The 25801-nt window shown below is 38.6% G+C and overlaps 1 protein-coding gene and 1 pseudogene across 2 annotated transcripts in view; both read left to right on the forward strand.

Moving 5' to 3' along the window:
• LOC114227992 (coiled-coil domain-containing protein 7-like) overlaps positions 1-25801 on the forward strand; it is a 245064-nt gene that overhangs the window by 78651 nt on the left and 140612 nt on the right. For both annotated transcript variants that reach the window (XM_054716617.1, XM_054716618.1), the window contains exons 13-14: positions 4347-4430; positions 22249-22332. In XM_054716617.1, coding sequence (XP_054572592.1) covers positions 4347-4430; positions 22249-22332 — 168 coding nt within the window. The remainder of the gene's footprint in view (positions 1-4346; positions 4431-22248; positions 22333-25801) is intronic.
• LOC103299442 (elongation factor 1-gamma-like) lies at positions 9895-11198 on the forward strand (annotated as a pseudogene).

Consider the following 25801-nt stretch of genomic DNA (forward strand, 5'->3'; position numbering starts at 1 on the left):
CCTGGATGTATACAATTTACTTTACCCAGATCCATCTGATCAATTACTATGTATGGTAGCTATGGCATTTTAAAATGCATTTCTCATATAATAATATTTGAATTTACTCAACATTACTCCTCTTCATCCATGTGCTTCAGAATGGATATAGTATTGGCTGGAGTGAAACACCATTAATCGCAGTGGCCATCACCATCAAAGCACTTGGGTGACCAGGTGCCTTGGCAATTTGTAGCAATATTTTGAAAGAATTATTTTTTCTGAGTGGTAGGTCTTAACAATGGACCAAAATATTCAGAAAAATGTTTGGTAAGCACATGTGCTGTTTTCCAGGCTTTGTTGTTTTAATTATAGATCACAGGCAGAGAAAATTGAACACAGTTCTGAAGGGTCCTAGGATTTTTAGAATGGTAAATAAGCATTGGCTTCAAAGTATATTCACCAGATGCATCAAATTCTAAAATGGTCAGCTTCTTGTTTGAAACCCTGGAGGCAGTCACTGAGTTTTTTTGTTGTTTTTTTTTAGTTGTGTAAGTTAGCCTATTGGCATCTTTTACAAATATAAGCCTTCTTTCTTGACCTTGAAAATCTGTTTCAATGATAAATAAGCCACCTTCACTAATTATCTCAGCTAGGGATTCTGGATAATATTCTACAGCTTCGGAAACTCTCTATGAATTTCAAACATTTTTTTTGCAGCTTTCATAGTATTAAAGACAGTTATGTGTTTGCTTTGGATTAAGGTTGGTTTTCTGGGATTTGTGGCTGGCTTGATATTTTACCTAAATCACTAACATTTTCTCCATGTAAAAAATAAGGCTGTTTTACCATTTATCATTCCTGGCTTTCCTGGACTAGTACTTTAATTTCCTTCCAGATATTTTTTTTCTGTATTCATTACCTCGTTACTGCCACAAAAGGCCTAGCTATGGGGTCTATCTTGGCTTTTGTCATGCCTTCCTTCCTAAACTTAATCATATCTAGCTTTTGATTTAAGGGAGAGATGTGGAACTCTTCCTTTCACTTGAGCACTTATTGGCCAATATGGGGTTATTAATGGGCCTAATTTCAATATTGTTGTGCCTCAGGGACTAGGGAGACCAAAGGTAAGGAAAGATACAGGAATGGTGAGAGGAGGAGCCAGATAGTGCACAGCACTTACTGGTTAAGTTGTCAATTTATATGGGTGTGTTACAAGGCATTCCAAAAGATTTATAAAATTCACATTAAATGTCCCTTTTTACATATCACCGTAACCACTGTAATACTAATAAAAATGTTTTAAACATTGTGAGAATTACCAAAATGGGGCTCAGAGACACAAAGACAATAAATGTTTTTGGGAAAAGGTCCACAATATCTTGCTTTATGTGTTTGCCAAAAATTTTCAATTTGTAATATAAGAAAATATTTGCAAAGAAAAATGAAGGTATGATGAAAATATTTCATCAACTATATAGTATCAACCAAGAGAAACAAAATTAATACAAATGACCCAGAAGCAAATTCTGGAGTTGAAAGTTTCAATGAGTAAACTGGGGGTGAAGAGGGGGTGGGAATCACTGCAGGAATTCAAAGGAAGATTTGACTGGTCTGAAGAAAGTACCAGCACACTTAAGGTAAGAGGAATATCAGGGGGAAAAAAAGAGAGAGAAATGAGCAGTAAAAATATTTGAAGAAAGAAAGCTGAAAATTTTGAACAGTATTCAATGAAAGTTATTAGTCCACATACACATCCAAACTGAATGAAAGCTTAGGAGAGTGAGCACAAAGAAACGCGCTAATAGACCCATTATAGTAAAAATGTTTAAAGACAAAGAGAAAAACAGTTCATTATGAAAGAGAGAACAGAATCATGTGAGCAAGTGACTGAGCATCAGAGACCAGAAAGCATGGGTAGAATAGCCAAAGTGTGTAAGGTAAGTCTGTCAACTAGGAAATCTTATATCAGGCAAACTATTTTCCAAAAATGAAGATAAAGGGAGTCTCAAATAAATAAAAAGGGTTAGAATTCATTGCTTGCAGAAACATTTGACAAGAAATATTAAAGAAAGGATGTTATTTCACTCAGTAATTTGAGTCCACACAAGATAAATAAGTGATAAAACCACAATCACTCAAAATAATTCTAGAATTACAGAAATCCCTGTAAATGCATATCTGACTCTTTTTTTAATTGTTTTAAAAGGCAACTGTATAAAACAATAGGTACAACATGTTTTGTTGGTATTCTAACCTATACACAAATAGTATTTCACAAAAGCAGCATAAAGGAGATGATGATGACAAAGATGAATTTAAATAAGAAAATGGCACTAGATTTTTCAGGAAGCACATCAAAGTCTAAAGATTATAAATAAAATGGTTATATTACAAAGACTCTAAATATATTCTTTCTTGAATTTTTATTTCTCGGCTTTCTTACAATTTAGTTTCATAAAAATATTATAACAGCATTTTCAGTAATGCCTTTAATATCCATACATGTAACATGTAATACTGTAGTAAAAAAAAAAGTGAAGGATTGACTAAAACTACATAGAAATCACAATTCTATATCTCTCTGCAATATATTTTTTATAAATGTGAAGAATATACTACTAGTAAAGGGTGACTATGCAATTGTTGCATTGTTGCACAGCTTTCTGAATTATTAATAGCCATTGAATAGTTATTTACCACTAGAAGCCTGATGCATGAAGATTCATGCCAGAATGGACCTTCCTTTCCCTGGCTGCTGGTACCACTTTTGCTCTGGCGGGAGCCGCCTTTCCACCTTCCTACACTGCTCAGAGGCCCAGAGCAGCTGGGGGCAGGGTAGAACACATATGCAAATTAACCACCATCTTTATTGGTTTAATTTGCATACTCCTGATTGGCTGTGGGCATCACTAATATGGTCAATTAGCATGTTTGTCTATTATTAGATAAGATGGGAAAATCGTATAGTACTGTCTTATATGTTTTTTTTAATACCTGAGTTAACTTCAAAGGGGGTGGATTTTTTAAAGACTTAAAAGAAATGGCAGAATTCTGTTAAACAAGGAAATTGTGCCTATTAATAGATTATAAGTTTTTCCAACACATAACTTTTTTGATCACAGCATTAAACCCAATCTGCCCTCAAGGGCTATTCTCATTGCTTTCCTGATTATCTAAAAAATTTTTGTGCTCTCAATTCAAAGGCATAAATTCTTCTAAATGTTTTTGTTGGAGGAAGACTAAGAACTGAAACATGTCTGATAAGGTTCTACTGTCATGTCTTGCTATAACTAATGTTACTTTCACAAATGTCATAATTTACTGTTGCAAATGGTGCCCCCATCTGCATTTCACTTCTGCTTACTTTGCTATTGTGGAATGATTGTACTGTTAGGGTGATATTCATGGGCTCAGTCACTTTGCCAAAGCAATAATTTCTGCTTTATGATGTCTTGAAGATGGCACCTTTCCATCCCAAGTACGTATTGCGTTAAAAACATTTTTCCCGTAAAACTTTACCCAGATAGTGATGCAGAATCACCATTCTAATTATTCTTTTGTAATATGCAATTGTTAAAAATAAATGTCATTATATTGTTTTCTGTCATTGGACCTAGAGAGTTGTTTCCAAATCCAGCAAAAGGTTAAAATTACCAAAAGACTCAAATGGAGAGGAATGCAATACCAATGCTCACATTACTGCAAACTACCCATTTCCCCATCCCCAGCTAGAAGATCTACATGCTTATGACTTGAGAGGACCATTTACATCTGTCTACAAATTACCAGTTATTGCTTTCCAACCCTAATGCCTAATCATTTTACATTTATATAACAAAAAAGAGGGTACTGATATATTCCTGGACAAGTCTAAGAAATTCTGCCTCACAGTTGGGTTCTGTGACTATGATAACCATTGTTTGCAACCTGGCCTGGAGAAACCTGTTTGGACCCGCCCAAATAGGTGTATCCTTGCAATAGAAATGTGTTTTTTGGTATACATGAAATTTATGTTATAAAAGTAAGCTCTCTAGAATAATTTAAATTGGCAAAATAAGTTGTATGTTATGAAAAAAGACCTACTTAAGGAATTATGAACCGTCAGTTTGTGATTTAATTTTGTTATGAGCTGCATAAGTTACCTTGGTCAATGAGGCTTTTGTGATGGTTAATGGCTCTAATAATTCTAAGGTGTTAATTTCTGAAACTCAGATATTTCATTATAATTATTTTCCTGTGGTAAAAATGCTCTTTAGATGAGTATTAGTTTATACACACAAACCAACATACACATGCATACATCCATCAACACATATGTTAATATTTACCTTAAAAAACTGATTTAAAACTGCTTATTTCTATAGAGACTTATACAGAACACTTACCAGGTACTTTTGGAAGAGGACTAATAAAGGGGGAAGTCAAGATACAATCAAAAAGTCACCCTGGTAAGACTATGTATATTGTAAGTCTATTTATAGTTTATTTATCTTCTCAGAAATTTAAGTTTGGACCTTCAATGACCACTGTACCTATATGCTATTATTACATGATAAATCATCACCATAATTTCTTCCTATACTGAATAGAATTCTAGTAGTTTATGCCAATGGAAAATTAGCTATATAATGTAAGTTCTAGAACTCATCAATTTAACAATATTCACAAAAATCCAATGCTATTGTGAGCTTGGAATATGCTTGATGGAAGCCTTTAAAATGCTATTAATTCTCTTTGCAGAACCAATTGGATAATTGCTTTGTATTTTCAAAATAAAAATGCTCTTTTCTATGGGATAGAAGAGGAATTTGGAAAATAGATATTGCATTGGTTATTAATTCACTCTATATGATTAAACTATATCAGCAACCTTTACATTTTTTAAAAAAATACAGTTTAGTGTAGAGACTACTGATTCTTGTCCTGGCAGATCAGTGCTTAACACACTTCATCATGATCTTTGATATGATATAAAATGAGGCAAGCTGGTTAACAGGACAATCAGGGAAGGAGACAGTAAAAGAGAGGTTTTCAAAACCACTGTCTTCCAAAGGTGATGGTGTTCATTCCCCAAGTTCATGTCCTCACAGGATCAACATTAGAAGCTTGACATTGCATGGAAGAAGACTTCAGTAAAATATGAAATAGTCTAGCCTCATCACTCAATACAGAACCAGAAACACAATGATAACAATCTTCCAGAGTAGAGGGGAACCCAGTATCCAGATTTTCTACAATGCATTGCCTAAAAAGTCCAGGTTTTGCAACAAAATATATGAGACATGAAAAGAAATAGCAAGTGTAAACTAGATAAAGAAGAAAAGCAGACCACAAAAACTCTTTGTGTATATTCCAGTTGTAGCTTGTTACATAATTTATAAATATATTAAATAGGTGATAATATGTTATCAAATATCAAAGAGAGAATTATATATGAAAATAAAAATATTAAAAATTGTGACATTGAAATTTCAATAACTGTAAGGTAAACTTCACTGGAGAAGCTCAAGAGTAGATTTGAATGGTCAGAAGAAAGCATCTCTAGATATAAAGTAATGAGAACTATAAATGTAGAGCAAGGAGAAAAAGGGAAGGAAATTTTTTGAAGAAATAATGGTCGAAATTTTTCAAACATATTCAATGGTAAATATCAATCTGAATAGACAAGTTCAATGAAATCTAACTAGAATAAGTACAATGAAATCCACAATGAGACCCATTATAGTATAAGTTAAGAAGGACAGAGAAAATCATAAAACCCACAAAGGGCAAACAAATCATCATGGAAAAGAGAACACCAGTAAAATGTTGTTATTGTTGTTTTTATTGATTTCAGAGAAAGGAATGGAGAGGGAGATAGAGATAGAAACATCAGCGATGAGAGAGAAGCATTGATCTGCTGCCTCCTGCACAGATTTGAGTCTGCAACCTGGGCATGTGCCCTGACTGGGAATTGAACCATGACCTCTTGATTCATGGTTCAATGCTCAACCACTGGGCCAAATTGACCAGGCAACAACACCCGTAAGATGAACAGCTGACTTCACATGACAAACTGGGGAATCTCAAAGACAGTGGTATGGTATATTCAAAGGGATAATAAAAAATACTGTTACAAGAATATTGTATCCAACCAAACTATCTTTCAAAGTTAAGGTGCGATAAGGAGATTCCCCAATTTTTGTTTTTAAAGAGGGATCTGCTTGTGAGCCAACCTGCCATAAATTCATTGTAAAATATTATATCTAATGAGCACTGAAGAAACAACATTGTGACTGATAAGAGAGGAGTTGGGCTTGCATCTCCATGCAGGGATCCCAAATCCTGAACAGCAAAGATTAGGAGGAGCCCACACAGCATTGGTCAGAGAGATGCAGCATAACTGCCTTGAAGGCTGGGTCTGTACCTTTGCAGTAAAAGAGCACACCTAATGTCACCAGCCCCTTTAGAAGAGGTTCACCCCAGTCTCTGACTGCTGGAAAAGCAGCACTGCAGTCTGTGGCTCCAGAATAGAAAGGGGCCTGAGGGATTCACCCAGGAGTGACTTAAAGGGACCCTCTGCTTTCCAGAAAGGCATTGTAAAGATACCCATAAAGCATCTAAACTATGTGGCCTATGAAGGGGAGGGGAACTCTCCCACCTCCAGAGATGGGTTGGAACTCCTCCTTCCCTGTGGAGTTCATGGACTGCTCAGCCTGTGGTACTGGTAGAAGGACAGATTGGGGATTTTGATCTGCACTGAGGAGAGTTGGGAGTGTGCGTGGGGCTGGGATTCTCAGCCACACCTTTACTGAGACCAGCTGTGCTGATAGATCAGAGTCTTGTGTGGGGCTGACTTTGTAGACCCCTCTGCTTGGACTTGTGGTGCAAGGGTACTGGGGCCTCACAAAACAGGTTTTTTTGTTTGTTTGTATGTTTGTATGTTTGGACAGCACCCCCAAGGAAGGTTTATACTGGGGAGACAGACAAGCAAGAGCTGAACTTTGTGACTGCATTGTGGAGAGGCTGTTCCAAGCTCCTTGTGATTTCAGTCAGCCATCCCAGGAAGGAGGGGTGGAGCATGTCTACCCATCCTGCAGGCTGGGAACACCACAACAGGAAAGGGCTTAGATCTGCTCTCTGAAACCTCAGATACCTCTGCTGGTACACTTTGATGGGGGTAGGGAGAATATCTCATAGAAAAGCATTCCAAGAATAAGACCCTCAAAGGCTCTTGCCTGGGACAAGGAAGAAATGCTTAGTCCTCCTCCTGTGGGTTGGGCAGGTAACATTCTCACAGGTGACTCTTTTGATCAATCCCACTGAGCCTGGGCAGCTGAAACTGCTCCTTCAGAAAAGGCAGCCAGCTGTATCCAACCTGAACATGCATCAGGCCACCTAAGATGGAACTGTATTTGGAGGATATGGTAGAGACTGAGTAGTTTGGCTTTGAAGCAGAGGTTAATTTATACTCATTGAGTGCCTGAAGGTGAAATCTCTAAGAAGAAGGCCCACTAGGCTTAGCTATGCTAGCCTTCCTGCCTCCACCCTAAAGACATTCTTTGGATGACACTGCAGGAAGGCTAGGAAACCTCAGGAGAGAGGCAGATGGAAGATATTTTCAGAGAACCTCAGACTGACCACAGCTACAACAGAACACTGAAAGCCAAACTTAGCTCCTGAAATTGGCTGACCCAAAAGTACCTCCCAGGAGGCCTGAAATCAGCAGACAAAAAGTAAGCCTCAGACAATATAAGCTGTCTAGAAAAACTTCCTATGACTGTCTTTTTAAAAAATGTTTTGTTTGTTTGTTTTCTTCTTTTTTCAATATTTTCCTTATTTTTCTTCTTTATTACTTTGATATTATTATTATTATTATTAAGACTTTTGCTCATTTCTTTCATATCTCTTATTGGCCTCCTTCCTTTTGTTAAGCCCTTTTCCCTTTTTTATTTTCCATTCTTTCTTTTGCTTTTCCTTTCTTTCTCTTCTTGTTACCTTTCCATAACATTTTTGCTTTCTTACTCTATCTTCTTATCTTTTTTTACCATTTTCTTTTTCTTACTCTCTACTCTTATTTTCTCTCCATTCTTTCCTCTTAGAATATTTTTCCTGCCCATTTTCTCTTCCAGTGTCCTCTTTATTTTTTATTTCACTATTAGCAATATTATCTTTTTCTCTCTTTATTTTTACTTTAGTATTCATGTTTTCTCTTCTATTTCTTAATATTTTTTTCTTTTGTGGTGGATTTTGCTATTGTTGTCAGGATTTTTTGTATGTTCCTGTTTGTTTGTTGTTGTTGTTGTTGTTGTTTTGGGGGTGTTTGTTTTTGTTTGTAAGCACCTGATAAAACAGCTCACATAACATGGTAATGGCTGAATCTCACAGTTAGTTGGCCTGAGAGAAGAGCCTACCCATAAACTGCATAATAACAATCAAGATCCAATTACAATGGGAGAACCCAAATAACCCTCAAAAGGGGCATGACTAGAGCATACAGCTCAGTTAATATAAGTAAACCACACTACTGGGTCCCATAGGACATTTACTGCAAAAGCCAACACTACAAATCCTGGGAGTTATAGAAAGTATATCTAACACAGAGAAACAAACACAAAGAGACAACTAAAATGGGGAGATAAGAAACAACCCCCAAATTAAAAAATATGAAGAATCACCAAAAAAGCACCTAAACAAGATGGATATAAGCAAGTTATCAGATATAGGGTTCAGAGTAATGGTTATAAAGATGTTCAAGTAACAGTGAAAACAAGAAACTTAATAGAACCAATAGTGGGAATTGCAAATAATTTAGAGGAAGGTGCCTCAGCATGAAAAAATATATAGAAATTATTACTAAGAAACAGGAATTAAAAGCAGTCTTGATGAAAAAGATGATCAAATAAGCAAATTAGAATAGAAGGTAGAAAATAAAGCAGCAAAAAGTAAAAATACTTAAAAATCATGAGCGGTTTAAGGGAACTATGAGACAACATGAAATAGAACAACATCTGCATCATAGAGGTACCAAAGGAAGAAGACAGGTAGTAAGGTATAGAGAACCTCTGTGAAGAAATAATGACAGAAAACTTCACTAAGCTGGTGAAGGAAAAATCCAACAGAAACACTTCAGACAAAAAAAAAGAAACAGTATGAAATATTTAAAGTAATGAAAAGCTAGAATCTAAAACCAAGATTACTTTATCAGCAAGTCTATCATTCAAAAATATATAGGAGAGGCTTGAAGATGGTGGCTGATGGGATGGTAGGCTGCAAGATAGTGTGTGAGTGAGAGAGCGAAAGGAGAGTGCATGGATGTGCAGGGAGTGTATTTGTGAGTGAGGGACAGTTATATTCCACAGGACTATTGGAGACTGGTGGACCAGGCTCCCCTGGACGGGCAGCATCTATTACTACTGAAATCTCTCCTAGTGGCTGGCTCTATCACAGAGACCATGCCATCTTGAAGGAGAGAGTAGCTGTGATCAGAAGCTCAGCCTTACCTTTAACCAATGAGACCTCGGATACATCCAGGGACCCTACAACCACAATCCCCAGGGACCAGCTGCTTCAGCTACAAACCAACAAACACTGAGACAAGGTGGCAGCCAAATACCCAGTTGGGTCCTGCACCTTTTCACAGAGCAGATAGAAGGAACAGCTGAATCAAATAACACCCACCCAGAACTGGTGAATTAAACACAGCTGGTGAGGCACTCAGCGAAAAGAAAGGCCAGAGATCACTTGGAGAGAGTCAGTGCAGGAGAGAGAGAGCTGCATGACCAGACACACTGGGAGGAGTGAACATGGGGAGACAAAGAAATAGCCCCATACGAAGGAAAACGAGGAATCATTGGAAAAGGAAGTAGACGGAATGGAAGCAAGTAATTTGTCAGAGAAAGAATTCATAGTGACTGAGAGCCCCATCCCTTTCTCTGCAGAATCACCATGGTGGCTGGGATCCTGTACACATACCCTGAAACCTGAAGGGCCTTCAAGGCCCTCATTGCCATGCAGTACAGTGGGGTTCTGGTCCATGTACCCTCTGCACCACCTCACTTCCACTTTGGCCAAACCAACCGCACCCCTGAATTTCTCCATAAGTTTCCTGCAGCCAAGTTTCCAGCATTTGAAGGTGATGATGGATTCTATGTGTTCAAGAGCAATGTCATTGCCTACTACATGAGCAATGAGGACCTGCAGGGAAGTAGTCCAGAAGCAGCAGCCCAGGTGGGTGAGCTTTGCTGATAGTGACATAATGCCCCCAGCCAGTACCTTGGGCATTATGCACTACAATAAGCAGGTCACAGAGACTACAAAGGAGGACATGAAGTGATACTAGGGCTGCTGTATGCTCACTTGAAGACAAGGACCTTTCTGGTGGGTGAACGTGTGACACTGGCTGACATCACAGTTGTCTGCACCCTGCTGTGGCTCTATAAGCAGGTCCTGGAGCCGTCTTTCCACCAGGCCTTCCCCAACACCAACCACTGGTTCCTCACCTGCATTAACTAGCCCCAGTTCTGCGCTGTGTTGGGGGAGGTAAAGCTCTGTGAGAAGATGGCCCAGTTTGATGCTAAAAAGTTTGCAGAGAGCTAGCCTAAAAAGAACATACCCTGGAAGGAGAAAGGACCTCGAGAGGAGAAGCCAAAGCCCCAGACCAAGCAGAAAGAGGAGAAGAAAAGGCTGCTGCATCCACTTCCGAGGAGAAGATGGATGAGTATGAGCAAGCGCTGGTGACAGAGCCGATGGCCAAGGACCCCTTTCCTCACCTGCCCAGGAGTACCTTTGTGTTGGATAAATTCAAGCTCAAGTACTGCAATGAGGACCTGCTGTCAGTGGCGCTCCCATATTTTTGGGAGCACTTTGATAAGGACAGCAGGTCCCTGAGGTATTCTGAGTACTGCTTCCCTGAAGAGTTCACCCAGACCTTCATGATCTGCAACCTCATCACTGGAATGTTCCAGCGGTTGGACAAGCTGAGGAAGAACTCCTTTGCCAGTGCCATCCTCTTTGAAACCAACAGAAGCTCCATTTCTGGAGTCTGGGTCTTCTGAGGCCAGGAGCTTGCCTTTCCACTGACTCCAAACTGGCAGGTGGACTACAAGTCATACACATGGTAGAAGCTGTATCCCAGCAGTGTGGAGACCCAGATGCTAGTGTGAGAGTACTTTTGCTGGGAGTAGGCCTTCCAGCACATGGGCAAAGCCTTCAATCAGGGCAAGATCTTCAAGTGAACATCTCTTGCCATCCTCTAGCTGCCTGCACCCATCCTCCAGGGAGCTGGGAGTCATTAAAGAAAACTGAACATCCAAAAAAAAAAAAAAAGAAGAAGAAGAAGAATTCAGAGCAATGGTCATAAGGATGCTGAAAAGGGTTAAAGACAAATTCAACAATATGTGTAAAAATCAAGAGGAAATGAAGAAGAACTAAGAAGAAATGAAAAAGAACATCACTGCAATAAAGAACACAATTGAAAGCATCAACAGTGGACTAGAAGAAGTGGAGGACTGCATCATTGAGCTAGAAGACAAGGTAGGAAAAAATACCCAAGCAGAGCAGCAGCTGGAAAACTTAAAAAACAGGAGGAGAGCCTAAGCGAACTTTGAGACAACACAAAATGAAACAACATTTGCATAATAGGGATGCCAGGAAGAGAAGAAACTTAGCAAGGAATAGAAAACCTGTTTGAAGAAATAATGACAGAAAACTTCCCTGATATTGGCCAGGGGTTGGGGGGTGGTGAGGCAGGCAGAGGGGGAATCACACAAGTCCAAGAATCTCACAGAGTCCCAAACAATTTGAACCCAAAAAGACCAACAGCAAGACACATTATAATTATATTGGCAAACACCAACGACAAAGTAAGAACCTTAAAGGCTGCCAGAGAGAGACAGAAAGTTATCTACAAAGGATCCCCCATCAGACTAGTGACTGATTTCTCAACAGAAACACATCAAGCCAGAATGGAATGGAATGAAATATACACAGTCATGCAAAGCAAGAGTCTGAATCCAAGAATACTGTACCCAGCAAGGCTATCTATCAAACTTGAGGGTGAAATCAGGAGCTTCACAGACAAAAAAATGACTAAGGGAGTTTATTACCACCAAACCAGCAATGCAAGAAATGTTAAAGGGTCTGCTGTAAAGAGAAGAAATAGACAGGGAAGAAGGAACACAGGCATACAGAATAAATATGGCAACAAACAAGTACCTATCAATAATAACTTTAAATGTAAATGGATTAAATGCCCCAATCAAAAGACATAGGGTAGCTGAGTGGATAAGAAAACATGACCCATCTATCTGCTGTCTATAAGAGAGACATCTCAGGACAAAGGACTCACACAGACTGATGGTGAAGGGATAGAAAACATTTTTCAGGCGAATCAAAATGAAAAAAAAAAAAAAAGCTGGGGTAGCAAAACTTATATCTGACAAATTAGGCCTCAAAGTGAAGACCATAAAAAGAGGTAAGGAAGGTCACTTTATAATACTAAAAGGAGCAATTTAAGAAGGTATAACTCTGATAATCAAATATGTACCCAATACAGGAGCACCCAAATACATAAAAAATCTTCTGAAAGATATCAAGGGAGATATTGATAGCAATACAGTCATAGTAGAAGACTTTAATACCCCACTAGCACCACTGGATAAATCCTCTAAAACAAACAATTAGCAAAGAAACAGCAATCCTGAATGACTCACTAGATCAGATGGAATTAATTGACATCTTCAAAACATTTCACCCCAAAGTCACAGAATATACATTCTTCTCAAGTGCATGGGGTCATTTTCAAAGATAGACCACATATTGGGGCACAGGCAAAGTCTCAACAAATTCAAGAAGATAGAGTTATATCAAGCATCTTTTCAGATCACAATGGCATAAATTTAGAAATCAACTACAGTAAACACAATTTAAAAATCAAATACCTGGATGCTAAATAGCATGCTATTAAACAATGAATGGGTTGCCAAAGAGATCAAAGAAGAAATAAAAAGCATCATATGAAAACAACAATGAAAACAATACAATCCAAAATGTATGGGACACAGTGAAAGCAGTCTTGAGAGGGAAGTTCATAGCTCTACAGGCCTACCTCAAAACACAAGAAAAAATGATAATAAATTACCTAACCCTACAACTCAAAGAGTTAGAAAGAGAGCAACAAGAAAAGCCCAGCATAAGCAGAAGGAAGGAAATAATAAGGGTCAGTGCAGAAATAAATGACATAAAAACAAAAAAAAATAAAAATACAAAAGATCAACAAAACCAAGAGCTGGTTCTTTCAAAGGATAAACAATATTGATGAACCTCTAGCCAGGCTCACCAAGAAGCAAAGAGAGAGGACCCAAATAAACAAAATCAGAAATGAAAGACGTAAAGTAACAACCGATCCCACAGAAATACAAACGATTATGAAAAAAATACTATGAACAACTCTGTTCCAACAAAATGGACAACCTCAATGAAATGGACATATTCTTTAAAAAATACAAGCTCCCAAAACTCAACCAAGAAGAATCAAAAAACCTGAATAGGCAATAACTACCAAAGAAATTGAAACAGTGACCAAAAATCTTTCAGCAAACCTGGTCCGAATGGCTTTACAGCGGTGTTCTACCAAGACAGGGATGCCCACTCTCACCACTCCTGTTTGACATAGTACTGGAAGTATTAGCCATTGCAATTAGACAAGAAGAAGAAATAAAAGGCATCCAAATTGGAAAAGAAAAAGTAAAATTGTCATTATTCGCAGATGACATGATACTATACATAGATAACCCCAAAGATTCCACCAAAAAACTACTAGACCTAATAAATGAATTTGGCAATGTAGCAGGATACAAAATTAATGCCCAGAAATCTATGGCCTTTTTATACACCAATAATGAACTCACAGAAAGGGAAGCTAAAAAAAAATCACATTTACCATTGCAACAAAAAAAAATTACGATACCTAGGAATAAACTTAACTAAGGAGGTAAAAAATTCTATATTCAGTAAACTATAGGACATTAAAAAAGAGATAGAGGAATACATAAAGAAATGGAAGAGCATACCATGTTCATGGATTGGTATAATCAACATCATTAAAATGTCCAAACTACCCAAAGCAATCTACAGATTCAATGCAATCCCCATTAAAATACCAACAGCATATTTCAAAGATTTAGAACAAACTCTCCAAAAGTTCATCTGGAATAAACAAAAAGACCCAAAATACCACAGCAATCCTGAGAAAGAACAAAGTTGGAGAGATCACAATACCAAGTATCAAGCTATATTACCAAGCCACAGTTCTCAAAACTGCCTGGTACTGACACAAGACATATAGGCCAATAGAATAGAACAGAGAACCCTGAAATCGGCACAAGCCATTATGCTCAATATTTGACAAAGTAGGCAAGAACATACAATGGAGTCAAGACAGTCTCTTCAATAAATAGTGCTGGGAAATTTGGTCAGATACATGAAAAAAAATGAAACTGGGTCACCACTTACACCATAGACAAAAACAAAGTCAAAATGGATAACGGACTTAAATGTAAGATTGGAAACAATAAAAATAATACAAGACTCCGTAGGCAGCAAAATATCAGACATATGCCATAGCTATATGTCTACCGACACAGCTCCTAAGGCAATGGGGACTAAGGAGAAAATAAACAAATGGGACTACATCAAAATAAAAAGCTTCTGCACAGCAAAAGAAACCATCAACAAAACAACAAGAAAGCCCATAGTATGAGAGAATATGTGTGCCAATGATGTTTCAGATAAGGGTTTAATCTCCAAAATTTACAGAGAACTCATACAACTTAATAAAGAAATATAATGATCCAATCAAATAATGAGCAAAGGACCTAAGTAGACCTTTTTTGAAAGAGGATATACAGAAGGCAGAGAGACATATGAAAACATGCTCAAAGTCACTCATCATCTGAGAGATGCAAATAAAGACAACAATGATATACCATCTCACACCTGTCAGAATGGCTATCATGAACAAATCAAAAAACGACAAGTGTTGGCGAGAATGTGGAGAAAATGAACCCTCGTGCACTGCTGGTGGGAATGCAGACTGGTGCAGCCACTGTGGAAGACAGTATGGAGTTTCCTAAAAAAGTTAAAAATGGAACTCCCATTTGACCCAGTGATCCCACTTCTAGGACTATATCCCAAGAAACCAGAAACACCAATCAGAAAGTGTATATGACTCCTATGTTCATAGCAGCACAGTTTACAATAGTTAAGATTTGGAAACAGCCTAAGTGCCCATCAGCAGATGAGTGGATTAAAAAACTGTGGTACATCTACACAATGGAATACTATGCTGCGGTAAAAAAGGAGTTCTTTTTTTTTAATTTTCTTTATTGATTAAGGTATCATATATTTGTCCTTACTACCCCCCATTCCCATCCCACACCCCTCCCCACGGATGCCCCCACCCCCCTGTTGCCCTTAACCATTGGTTAGGCTCGTATGCATACACACAAGTCCTTTGGTTGATCTCTCCCCTTTACCCCCACCCTCCCCTACCCTCCCTCTGAGGCCCGACAGTCTGATCCATGCCTCCTTGTTTCTGGGTCTGTTCTTGTTTATCAGTCTATGTTGTTCATTATTTCCCCTAGATGAGTGAGATCATGTGCTATCAGAAATACACTTATAAGAGCCAAAAATGAGACAAGCAATAATGGTTATGCTGACAGGCAAATGAATCAGTCTATAGTGAGTTTCTTTCTGGGCCAACAGTTCTTTTGAGACCCTATTTCAATGTCACACAGTTCCTTATGTGTACATGTCAGCCATGACATTTCAGTTCTAGATGGTGGACAAATGATGGTAATGCTGGTCTGACCCTCTCTGGTTTGGTCCTGGGCAACCTGTAGTGACGCACAACTGTTAACAGCTAGTATGGCAAGGCGACATCAGCGTCTTCCATCTCTGGACTGCTTCTCTTCTGTCTTGATGGCTGGAGTAGTCCTGTCAATTCCTCTCTGTTCCTGGAATCCACATGGTCTTGGAGTTGTTTTCTGAAAATATACAAACATATTCTCAACCAAAAGTTAATAAAGGAATATTTTCTATAAATTTGACTTGGGATCCTATTTTATTTTTTGCCCAAATGATTTTCCTCTGGCTTGTTTTGACACCTTGTGTTTTTTTCATGGGTGTCTTGTTTTTAACCTTACAATTAATTTTCTAAAGTATTAATTTTCTAGATGTAATTACTTACAGGATATTTTTCCTTACATGATATTCTTCTACTACCCCCTCCCTTTTTTATTTAAATATTAGGATGCTTTTGAAAATTTTATAATGTTGTCTTGATGGCTTTTAAATTTTAATTTTTAGCACTATAATATTACTGTTTTAGGTTCATGACATGGTACGCATTTTTATCATGAGATGAACTACCAATAAAAATTTTAGTTAACACTTTAGGAACACCTTTTTGTCCAGTACAATTAATTTTTCTAGAATATTCGCTTGTTTCAACTAGTCAATTTAAATTTGCCTGAAAACTTGACTACTATTTTACTGTCAAATTTATTACTCTAACAACAATCTTATTTTACCCTGTAAATATTAGTGGAAAGGATTATTTGCCTTCTTGAGTAGGTCCTGAGCATTCCTGGTGGTAGGCTGGATTTAGATATCATAAACCCACTTCCCCACACCATGGGTACAAGACAACTCAAACAAATATTATTGGAGTGAGAGGGCATCTCCTGTCAACCAAGTCTCTGTCGGTCACCTGAGTCCTGATCTGGGCTGGCATGGGAAGCACGAAGCAGCCATGGAGGCAGGAGACCTCCCTCAGAAGTGGCTAGGGTTCAGGCCCCTGAAATGTTGGGGGGGGTGAGGGTCTGTGCCCCACCTCTGTTGATCCCCAAATTCTCTCCTGATGGCCCCTCTGCGACTGTGCCTGTCTTAGGTTGTTCCTCCCTTGAGGAATCTTACCCATCTCTGGCTAACCAGCCATCCTCTGGGGCCAAGCAGGGTGATGTGAGATTCAGTTTTATCTCCTTGGTAACTTATGCCCCCATGGCCTCCATGCCCAGCACCTAGAAGGAGTTCTTACCATTTGCAATAGCATGGATGGAACTGGAGAGCATTATGCTAAGCAAAATAAGCCAGTCAGAGAAACATAAATATCACATGATCTCACTCATATATGGGACATAATAATCAACATAAACAGATCCAGAGACAAATGGCAGGGGATGTGGGGAGGTTAGAGAGCAACCAAAGGATTTGTATGAATGCATATTAGCATAACCAGTAGACACAGACAATGGAGAGTAGGAGCCTGCTCAGGGTGGGGATGGTTGGGAGGGTCAATTGGGGAAAAAGGAGACATATGTAAAACTTTAGATAATAAAAAAATACTTAAACTTGAAAAATATATATATATTTAGAAATTATGACTAAGAAATAGGCAGAAATGAATAATACTATATCTGACATCAAGAATACACTGAAAGGAATTAAAAACAGGCTTGATGAAGCAGATCCTACCTAATAAAAGAGTAATATGCAAATTGACGTACCTTCGCTACACCCACAAACCACGCCCACCAGGAAAGCATCCACCAGAGGCTTTTCCAACCTTGGGCATGAGCAGGGAGCCTGCAATGGATCACAGGGAACTGGGGGTCCACTCCTGCAAGGGGGTCTGCTCCTGTGGTGGCTTGCAGGGAGCTGGGGTCCCCTGCTCAGGCCTAAAGCTTTGGCCAGAGGCTTTAGGCCTGGGCAGGGCACAGCCCGTGATTTGGTGTGAACTATAGAGGAAACACCTTTTCTGACTGCACATTGGCTAAGCTTCCTGTATGCCACTGGTAATATTCTTAGTAACTTTGGTAATAAGAATCCAAAAAGGTGATCTAGGGTTTTTCCACCACATTTCTGGAGAAAAAAATGAAGGTCTGCTGCTGGAGGGCTAAGAAATGTCGTATCCTGCCCTAGCTGGTTTGACTCATTGGATAGAGCCTCAGCTTGCCGACAGCAGGGTCTGGGTTGATTCTGATCAAGGGCATGTACCTAGGTTGCAGGCTCCTCCCTGGCCGGGGCCCAGATCATGGCTCATGTAGGAGTCAACCAATCAAAGTGTTCCTTTCACTTTGATATTTCTCTCTGTCTTTCCCTTTCTCTTCCACATTCTCTAAAAGTCAATGGAAACATATCCTTAGGTGAGGATAAAAGAAAGAAAAGAAAGAAAGAAAGAAAGAAAGAAAGAAAGAAAGAAAGAAAGAAAGAAAGAAAGAAAGAAAAGGAGGGAGGGAGGGAGGGAGGGAGGGAGGGAGGGAGGAAAGGAGGGAGGGAGGAAGGGAGGGAGGGAGAGAGAGAGAGGAGAGAGAGAGAGAGAGAGAGAGAGAGAGAAAGAAAAGAAGGAAGGAAGAGAGAGAGAGAGAAAGGAAGGAAGGAAGGAAGGAAAGGAAGGAAGGAAGGAAGGAAGGAAGGAAGGAAGGAAGGAAGGAAGGAAGGAAGGAAGGAAGGAAGGAAGGAAGGAAGGAAGAGAAAGAAAGAAAGAAAGAAAGAAGAAAGAAAGAAAGAAAGAAAGAAAGAAAGGAAGGAAGAAAGAAAGAAAGAGAAAGAAATGCATATCCTATGAAAGACACATCTTGAAAATGCCTAAAGAAAGTTGTCATTTTTTCTTGGTGAAGGGACTGGAGTCATGTTGATGAAAACACATTGGTGGCTGTGGTGACTGGCAGTGGCTGCAGCAGGGCGGTGATGGGGCTGGTGCCTTCACCTGATCAGCCCGGTTGCCTCCCACAAAGGGAGGCCAGACTGCGGCTTAGGCCCGCTTCCCGTGGGGATCTGGCCTAAGCCATCAGTAGGACATCCCCTGAGGGCTCCCAGTATGTGAGAGGGTATAGGTTGGGCTGAGGGACTCCCCCAACCCCAGTGCATGAATTTTGTGCAGTGGGCCCTTAGTAATCAAATAAGCAAATGAGAAGGGAAGGTAGAAAAAAATGTAATCAAAGCAGCAAAATGTAAAAATACTTAAAAATCATGAGAACAGTTTAAGGGAACTATGGGACAACATGAAATAGAACATCTGCAGCACAGGTAGTACCAAAAAAGAAGACAGTTAAAAAGGGATAGAGAACCTGTTTGAAGAAATAATAACAGAAAACTTCCCTAAGTTGGTAAAGGAAAAAGCCACACAAGTACAAGAAGCACAGAGGATCCCAATCAATATGAACCCAAATAGACCCATTACAAAACACATTATAATTAAAATTTCAAATGTTAAAAACAAAGAGAGAATCTTAAAAGGCAGCAAGAGAGATATAGTCAAAAACTATCTTAGGTGCACATGAGACAGATTCAAAAATAGATCACATGTTAGGACACAAAATAAATCTCTACAAGTACAAGATGATTGTAATCATATCAAGCATCTTTCTTTATAACAATGGCATGAAACTAGAAATCAACTACAACAAAAAACACCCAAAAACATTCAAACACCTGGAGGCTAAATAGCATGCTATTGAACAATGCATGGTTACCAATGAAATCAAGAAGAAATAAATTTTTAAAAACTTCTTGGAAACAAACGAAGATGAACATATAGCAACCAAAATCTACAGGACACAGCTAAAGCAGACCTGAGAGGGAACTTCATAGCATTACTGGCCTACTTCAAGAAACAAGAAAATTCTCTAATCAATTATCTAACCCTAAATCTAAAAGAATTCGAAAGAGAACAAGAAAAGCCAAGAGTAAGTAGAATGAAGTAAATAGCATAGAGACTGTAAAAAAACAATACAAAAGATCAGTGAAACCAAGAGCTGGTTCTTTGAAAAGATGAACAATATTGAACCAAACTCATCAAGTAAAAGAGGACCCAAGTTAATAAAATCAGAAATGAAAGGAGACATAGAACTGGTACCACAGAAAGACAAAGGGTTGTAAGAAAATACTGCAAACAGCTATATGCTTAAAAATTGGACAACCAGGGAGAAATGGAAAAATACCTAGAAACATACAATCTTCTAAAACTGAATCAGAAGTAATTAGAAAATTTGAATAGACCAATCACATCTAATGAAATTGAAGCAGTAATTTAAAAAGCTTCCAGCAAACAAAAGTCCTGAGCCAAATGGCTTTACAGGGAATTATTACCAAACATTCAAAGAGGAACTAATACGTCTCCTCCTCAAACTATTCAAAAAAATTCAAGAGGAAGAAAGCTCTTTTTACAAGCTCTTTTCACAAGGCTCTTTTTTCAAGCTCTTTTTACAAGGCCAGCATTATCTTAATTAATGAACCAGATAAAGACACTACAAGAAAAAAATTACAAGCTAATATTCCTGATGAACATAGATGCTAAAATCCTCAACAAATATTAGAAATAGGATTCAGCAATATATTAAAAAGATGACACACAATGACCAAGTGGGATTTATTCCAAGGATGCAAGTCTGGAACAATATTCACAAATCAATAAATGTGATACATCACATTAACAAAATAAAAGATAACAATCACATGATCATATAAATTGATGCAGAAAAAGCATTCAACAAAGTCCAACACCCATTATTTATAAAAACCCTCAGCAAAGTGGTAATAGAGGACTCAAACCTCAAAATAATAAAGGCCATATACAACAAAACTAAAACCAACATCATACTCAATGGACAAAACTAAAAGTATTTCCCTTAAGAATAGGAACAAGACAGGGATGTCTGCTTTCATCACTCTTATTCAAAACTAGAGGCCTGATCCATGAAATTTGTGCAAGGGGCTTGGCCCCTGCAGGGCTGAGGTGACTGGGCACTGCCCTCTTGTGGCTGTGGGTACTGCCATCTTTGAGGGCACGGCAGTCAATTAGCATATTCCCTCCTTATTGGCTGTGGGCACCACCATCTTTGCAATGGCATGAGGGTCAGTTAGCATATTCCCTCTTTATTAGATAGGATAAATTTCTCCAGCATTTCTCGCCTCAAATGCTATTCTGATTGCCTCCCATTTATCTTAGTATGTTACATGCTTGGTGTTTCTTACTTATGCCTATTGGAAAAAGACCAGAACAACTAAAATATATTGACTAATGTTGCCCAGTGTTGTGTTACTGTAGCACATGTATCTTTTACAAAATGTTTCTAATCAATTAATGAACCTTTGTTCTGCTCAATATGAGGCATTTTTATTTATTTTGTTAATGGTAACCCAGCTGGGATACTCTCTGTAAAGAAACTGGTATGGTACATATTGGTTGACAGAGTCATAGTGCGACCTTTTATATTTCTTCATGGGCTCAGGCATTACTTCAAAGCAATAGGTCTGCTGTGCAGTGTCAAGACCATGAGATGTTTCCAACTACACTTGCAGGGTCACTAGAACTGACTTCCACTCCATACATTGTTGGCCTTGAAGTCCACTCTAGCTCCTGAATCCAATTTATCCCTCCCACAATGCTCATTTTTCTTTAATACCTTTCATGAATTTTTTATGTCATGGGACCAAGTTAATAGTTGTTAATTATAGCAAAAGCTTTGAATCATATGTAAAGTCATGTGGCAAATGATCCAATCAGAACCCTTGTTACTGCTGCAAACTTAACCATTTTCTCCTTGCAAGTCACAAAGTCTCCATACCAAAGGAACCTCAGAGGACACTTTATCTGAAACCAGTCAACTTCTTTTTATTCTCTGATATCTACATGGTTAACAGATACAAAGTCTAAGGGGGAAGTAATATTTTGGTGGGTGAGTCAAAGTATTTCTAGCTCATGGTACATTTTTGGTTTTATAATTGTCCTGTGGTTAAAATAAATAAGTAAATAAATAAATAAATAAATAATAAATAAATAAATAAATAAATAAAACAAACAATCAAATAGAAATATTATACTTCATCAGGTCCATCCCTATATAAAGAGTTTGCATTTAATGTAAGTATAGAATTAATTTTATTTTTAGTACTTCTCTGGGATGATTTCAATTTGCAGGAGAGAATGTGTATGGAATAAGCACTGCTTAAGAAATTATGTGGCATAATTCTTAAAATCAATGGACAAGTCACTAAACATCTCTGAACATCAACATAATATGGGTTATATCCTTGCTTCATCTGTTTAATTGTAAGATTTTGTGATTCTGCAACCCAGAGATTTAAATATAATGCTTTTCTATATAATAAAGCATGCTAGTGATACCCACCATACACACACACTCAAAACACATGTATTCATATGTAAATAATATCTATGTAAATCATCATATGATGTTTTTTCATATCGGTTTATTTCTCTAGGCAGTAATGAGGAACGCTCAACATATGCAATTGTACCTGACATAAAAAAGGGACAATTCAAGACACGGGCAATGGATTTCCCTGGTAAGAACAATATTTTTAAAATATAATATTTTAGGTTTATTTATCCTCTTTAGTGGCAGAGGCTTCTGAAAGGCCTGGTGCCTGAGCGGACAGACACCCAGCTCCCCCGCTTTTGATGGTCCGAGGTGGGACATGAGCTGGCTGCCCCAGAGGCCCCTTCTGTGCCGCAGAACAGCCATGGGGCAGACGCTGAGCTCCAGCCGCCACTGGCGACGCAAGCTCAGCGTCCCGCCGGCCCAATCGGCCACCCCGGCCACCTCGAGTCCCGCCCCCCTGCGCCTCCTGGCCAATCGCGGGCATAGCGAAGGTACGGTCAATTTGCATATTTGTCTATTATTAGGTAGGATGCTGATGGAGGGTTTACCCCAATGTTGATGGCTGCTGAAGGATCAGAGTGGTAGTTGCTGAAGGTTGGGGTAGCTGTAGCAACTTCTTAAAATAAGACAAAAATGAACACAGCTGATGTGGCTCAGGGGTTGAGTGTCGACCTATAAACCAGGAGATCATGGTTTGATTCCTAATCATTCTCGGGTTGCAGGCTCCATCCCCAGTAGGGGTCACACAGGAGTTAGCCAATCAATGGTTCTCTCTCATCATTGATGTTTCTCTCTCTCTCTCTCACCCTCTGACATCAATAAAAATATTTTTGAAAAAAATAGAACAATGAGTTTGCCACATCCACTAACTCTTTCTCTCATGGATGAGATCTCTGTAGCATGCAAGGCTTTTTTTATAGCATTATACCCATAGTAGAACTTATTTTAAAATTGAAGTAATACTCTCAAAACCTACCACTTCTTTTTCAGCTAAGTCTAGGTAATGTTCTAAATCCTTTGTTGTCAATCCAACAATCTTCCCAGCATCTTTTCTAAGAGTAGATGCCATCTCAAGAAACCACTTTCTTTGATCAGCCAGAAGAAAATGCTCCTCATCCAATAAAGTTTTATCATGAGATCACAGCAGAAATCCAGGCTGCAGTTCTTCAGGCTCCACTTATTATTCTAGGTCTCTTGCTATTTCTACCACCTCAACAGTTATTTCCTTGATGGAAAACTTGAACTTTTAAAAGTCATTAAGGAGGGTCAAAATCAACGTCCTTCAAACTCTTCTTACTATTGATATTTTGACCTCTGCCATTAATCACAGGTTTTGTTAATGGCATGTATCATAAGTTTATTTCCTAAAGATTTACAACTCACTTTTCCCAGATCCATTGGAGCAATTACTATGTATGGTAGCTATGGCATTTTGAAATGCACTTCTCATATAATAAGACTTAAAATTACTCAAAATTACTTATCTTTACCTATGTGCTTCAGAAGAGACATAGTGTTGGCTGGTGTGAAACACCATTAATCTCATTGCCTGTCCCCTCTGAGCACTTGAGCGACCAGGTGCTTTGTCAATTTGCAGTAATCTTTTTAAAATATTCTTTTTTTCTGAATAGTAGGTTTCGATAATTGGGCAAAATAGTCAGAAAACGGTTTTGTAAGCAGATGTGCTGTCATCTGGGCATTGTTATTCTCATTATAGAGCAGAGGAAGAGGAGATTGAATATATATCTGAAAAGTCCTAGGATTTTTAGAATGACAAATGAGCATCGGCTTCAAAATAAACTCATCTGATGCATTAAATCCTAACGATGTAATCAGCCTGTTGTTTGAGATTCTGGAGGCAGTTACTGACTTTTCCTGTCTAGCTATGCAGTTCCTATTGCTGCCTTCTTCAAATATAAGGCTACTGTGTCACCAGTGAAAACCTGTTGTGTGGTGTGGCAACCTTCACCAACTGTCTTAACTAGAGTTTCTGGACACTTTGATGTAGCTTCTTTGTGAGCACTTGCTGCTTCCCTTGGCACTTTTATGTATATGTAGTTGGCTTTTTTTTCTTAAACCTCTTGAAATAATTTCTGGGAGCTTCATGCTTTTATCTGTCACTTTCATAGTATTAAACAGTTAGGTCTTGCTCTGGATTAGGCTTAAGCTTAAGGGAATGTTGTGGCAGTCTTTATCTTGTATGAAAATCACTAAAATTTTCTCCATGCCAACAATAAAGCTGTTTTTCCCATCTTATCATTCTTGGGATCCCTGGGGTAGCAATTTTATTTCCCTTCAAGAGGTTTTCCTCTGTATACATGACATGGCTTAATGGCACAAGAGGCCTAGCTTTTGTCATGCCTTCCTTAATTTTATCTAGCTTTTGATTTAAGGGAGAGGTGTGAGACTCTTCATTTCCCTTGAACACTTAGAAGCCAATGTGGAATTATTAATAGGCCTAATGTCAATATTGTTGTGCCTCAAGGAGTAGGAAACCAAGAGACAGAAATGATCAGTGAGTGGAGCAGTCAGATAATGCACATTTCTCAGTTAAGTTTGTCATCTTATATTGGTATGGTATGAGGCATTCCTAAAAAATTACAAAAGTAAAATAAAAGATCCCTCAACAAACTAGTTTACCTGTCTTTATTATGTGAACACCTTTGTGCAATTTAAATTAAGTATGTATCATATGTTTAATTTCACAATAAACAAATATACATGGCTGGGGTGTGGATTAGCATGGGTTGGAACATTGGCTATAACGTTTTAAAACTACTACAGAAAGTCATGCCACCCAATGACAGGACCAATTACTATGTGCCATGTGATAATGTGATAATCATTCCCTGAACATTGTTTATGAGGGATCACTCTTGGATTTAAATATATAGACCACAGTTGTAGATATATAACGTGTGTGTGTGTGTGTGTGTGTGTGTGTGTGTGTGTGTGTGTGTTTTGATGAAATTACTACATTGTTTTTTCCAACATCTGCCCCATTCACTAAAATTTCTTTAAAATAGCCAATAGGGAAGAGAAGATGGCTGCTGACAGGAAGGCAGACTGCAAGATAGTGTGTGAGTAAGAAAATAATGGGAGAGTGTGTGGTAGCACGGGGAGTGTTTGTTGGTGAGTTGAGTGACAGCTATACTCCAGGAGACTCTGGGAGACTGCTGGATGGGGCTCCACTGACCAGGCAGACCCCACTGCTACTGGGTTCCCTCCCAGAGAGCTGGGCTCAGATGCAGAGACCACACCATCTTGAAGGGGAAAGTGGATATTACTTGGAAACCTGAAAAGCCCGGGGAATTGACAACAAGAGAATCCACCAAACAGCTGCGAATCCAAGAACACCAGTCCCCAATTGGTGCAAGCACAAGGATTCAGAGAAGCTCTACACTCCCTCACAGAAAGGAGAGAGAGAACTACATAACCAAACACCCAGAGAAGAGAGATCATGGGGAGACAAAGAAAGAGCCCACATATGAAAGAAAAGCAGGCATCACCAGAAAAGAAAGTAAACGAAATGGAGGCAAGCAACCTGTCAGAGAAAGAATTCAGAGAAATGGTCATAGGTGGATGAAAAGAATGGAAGACAAATTTGACAATATGTGTAGGAACCAAGAGGAAATGAAGAAGAACCAAGTACA

The sequence above is a fragment of the Eptesicus fuscus genome, chromosome 5 (genome assembly GCF_027574615.1).
Source record: "Eptesicus fuscus isolate TK198812 chromosome 5, DD_ASM_mEF_20220401, whole genome shotgun sequence".
NCBI classification, from domain to species: domain Eukaryota; kingdom Metazoa; phylum Chordata; class Mammalia; order Chiroptera; family Vespertilionidae; genus Eptesicus; species Eptesicus fuscus.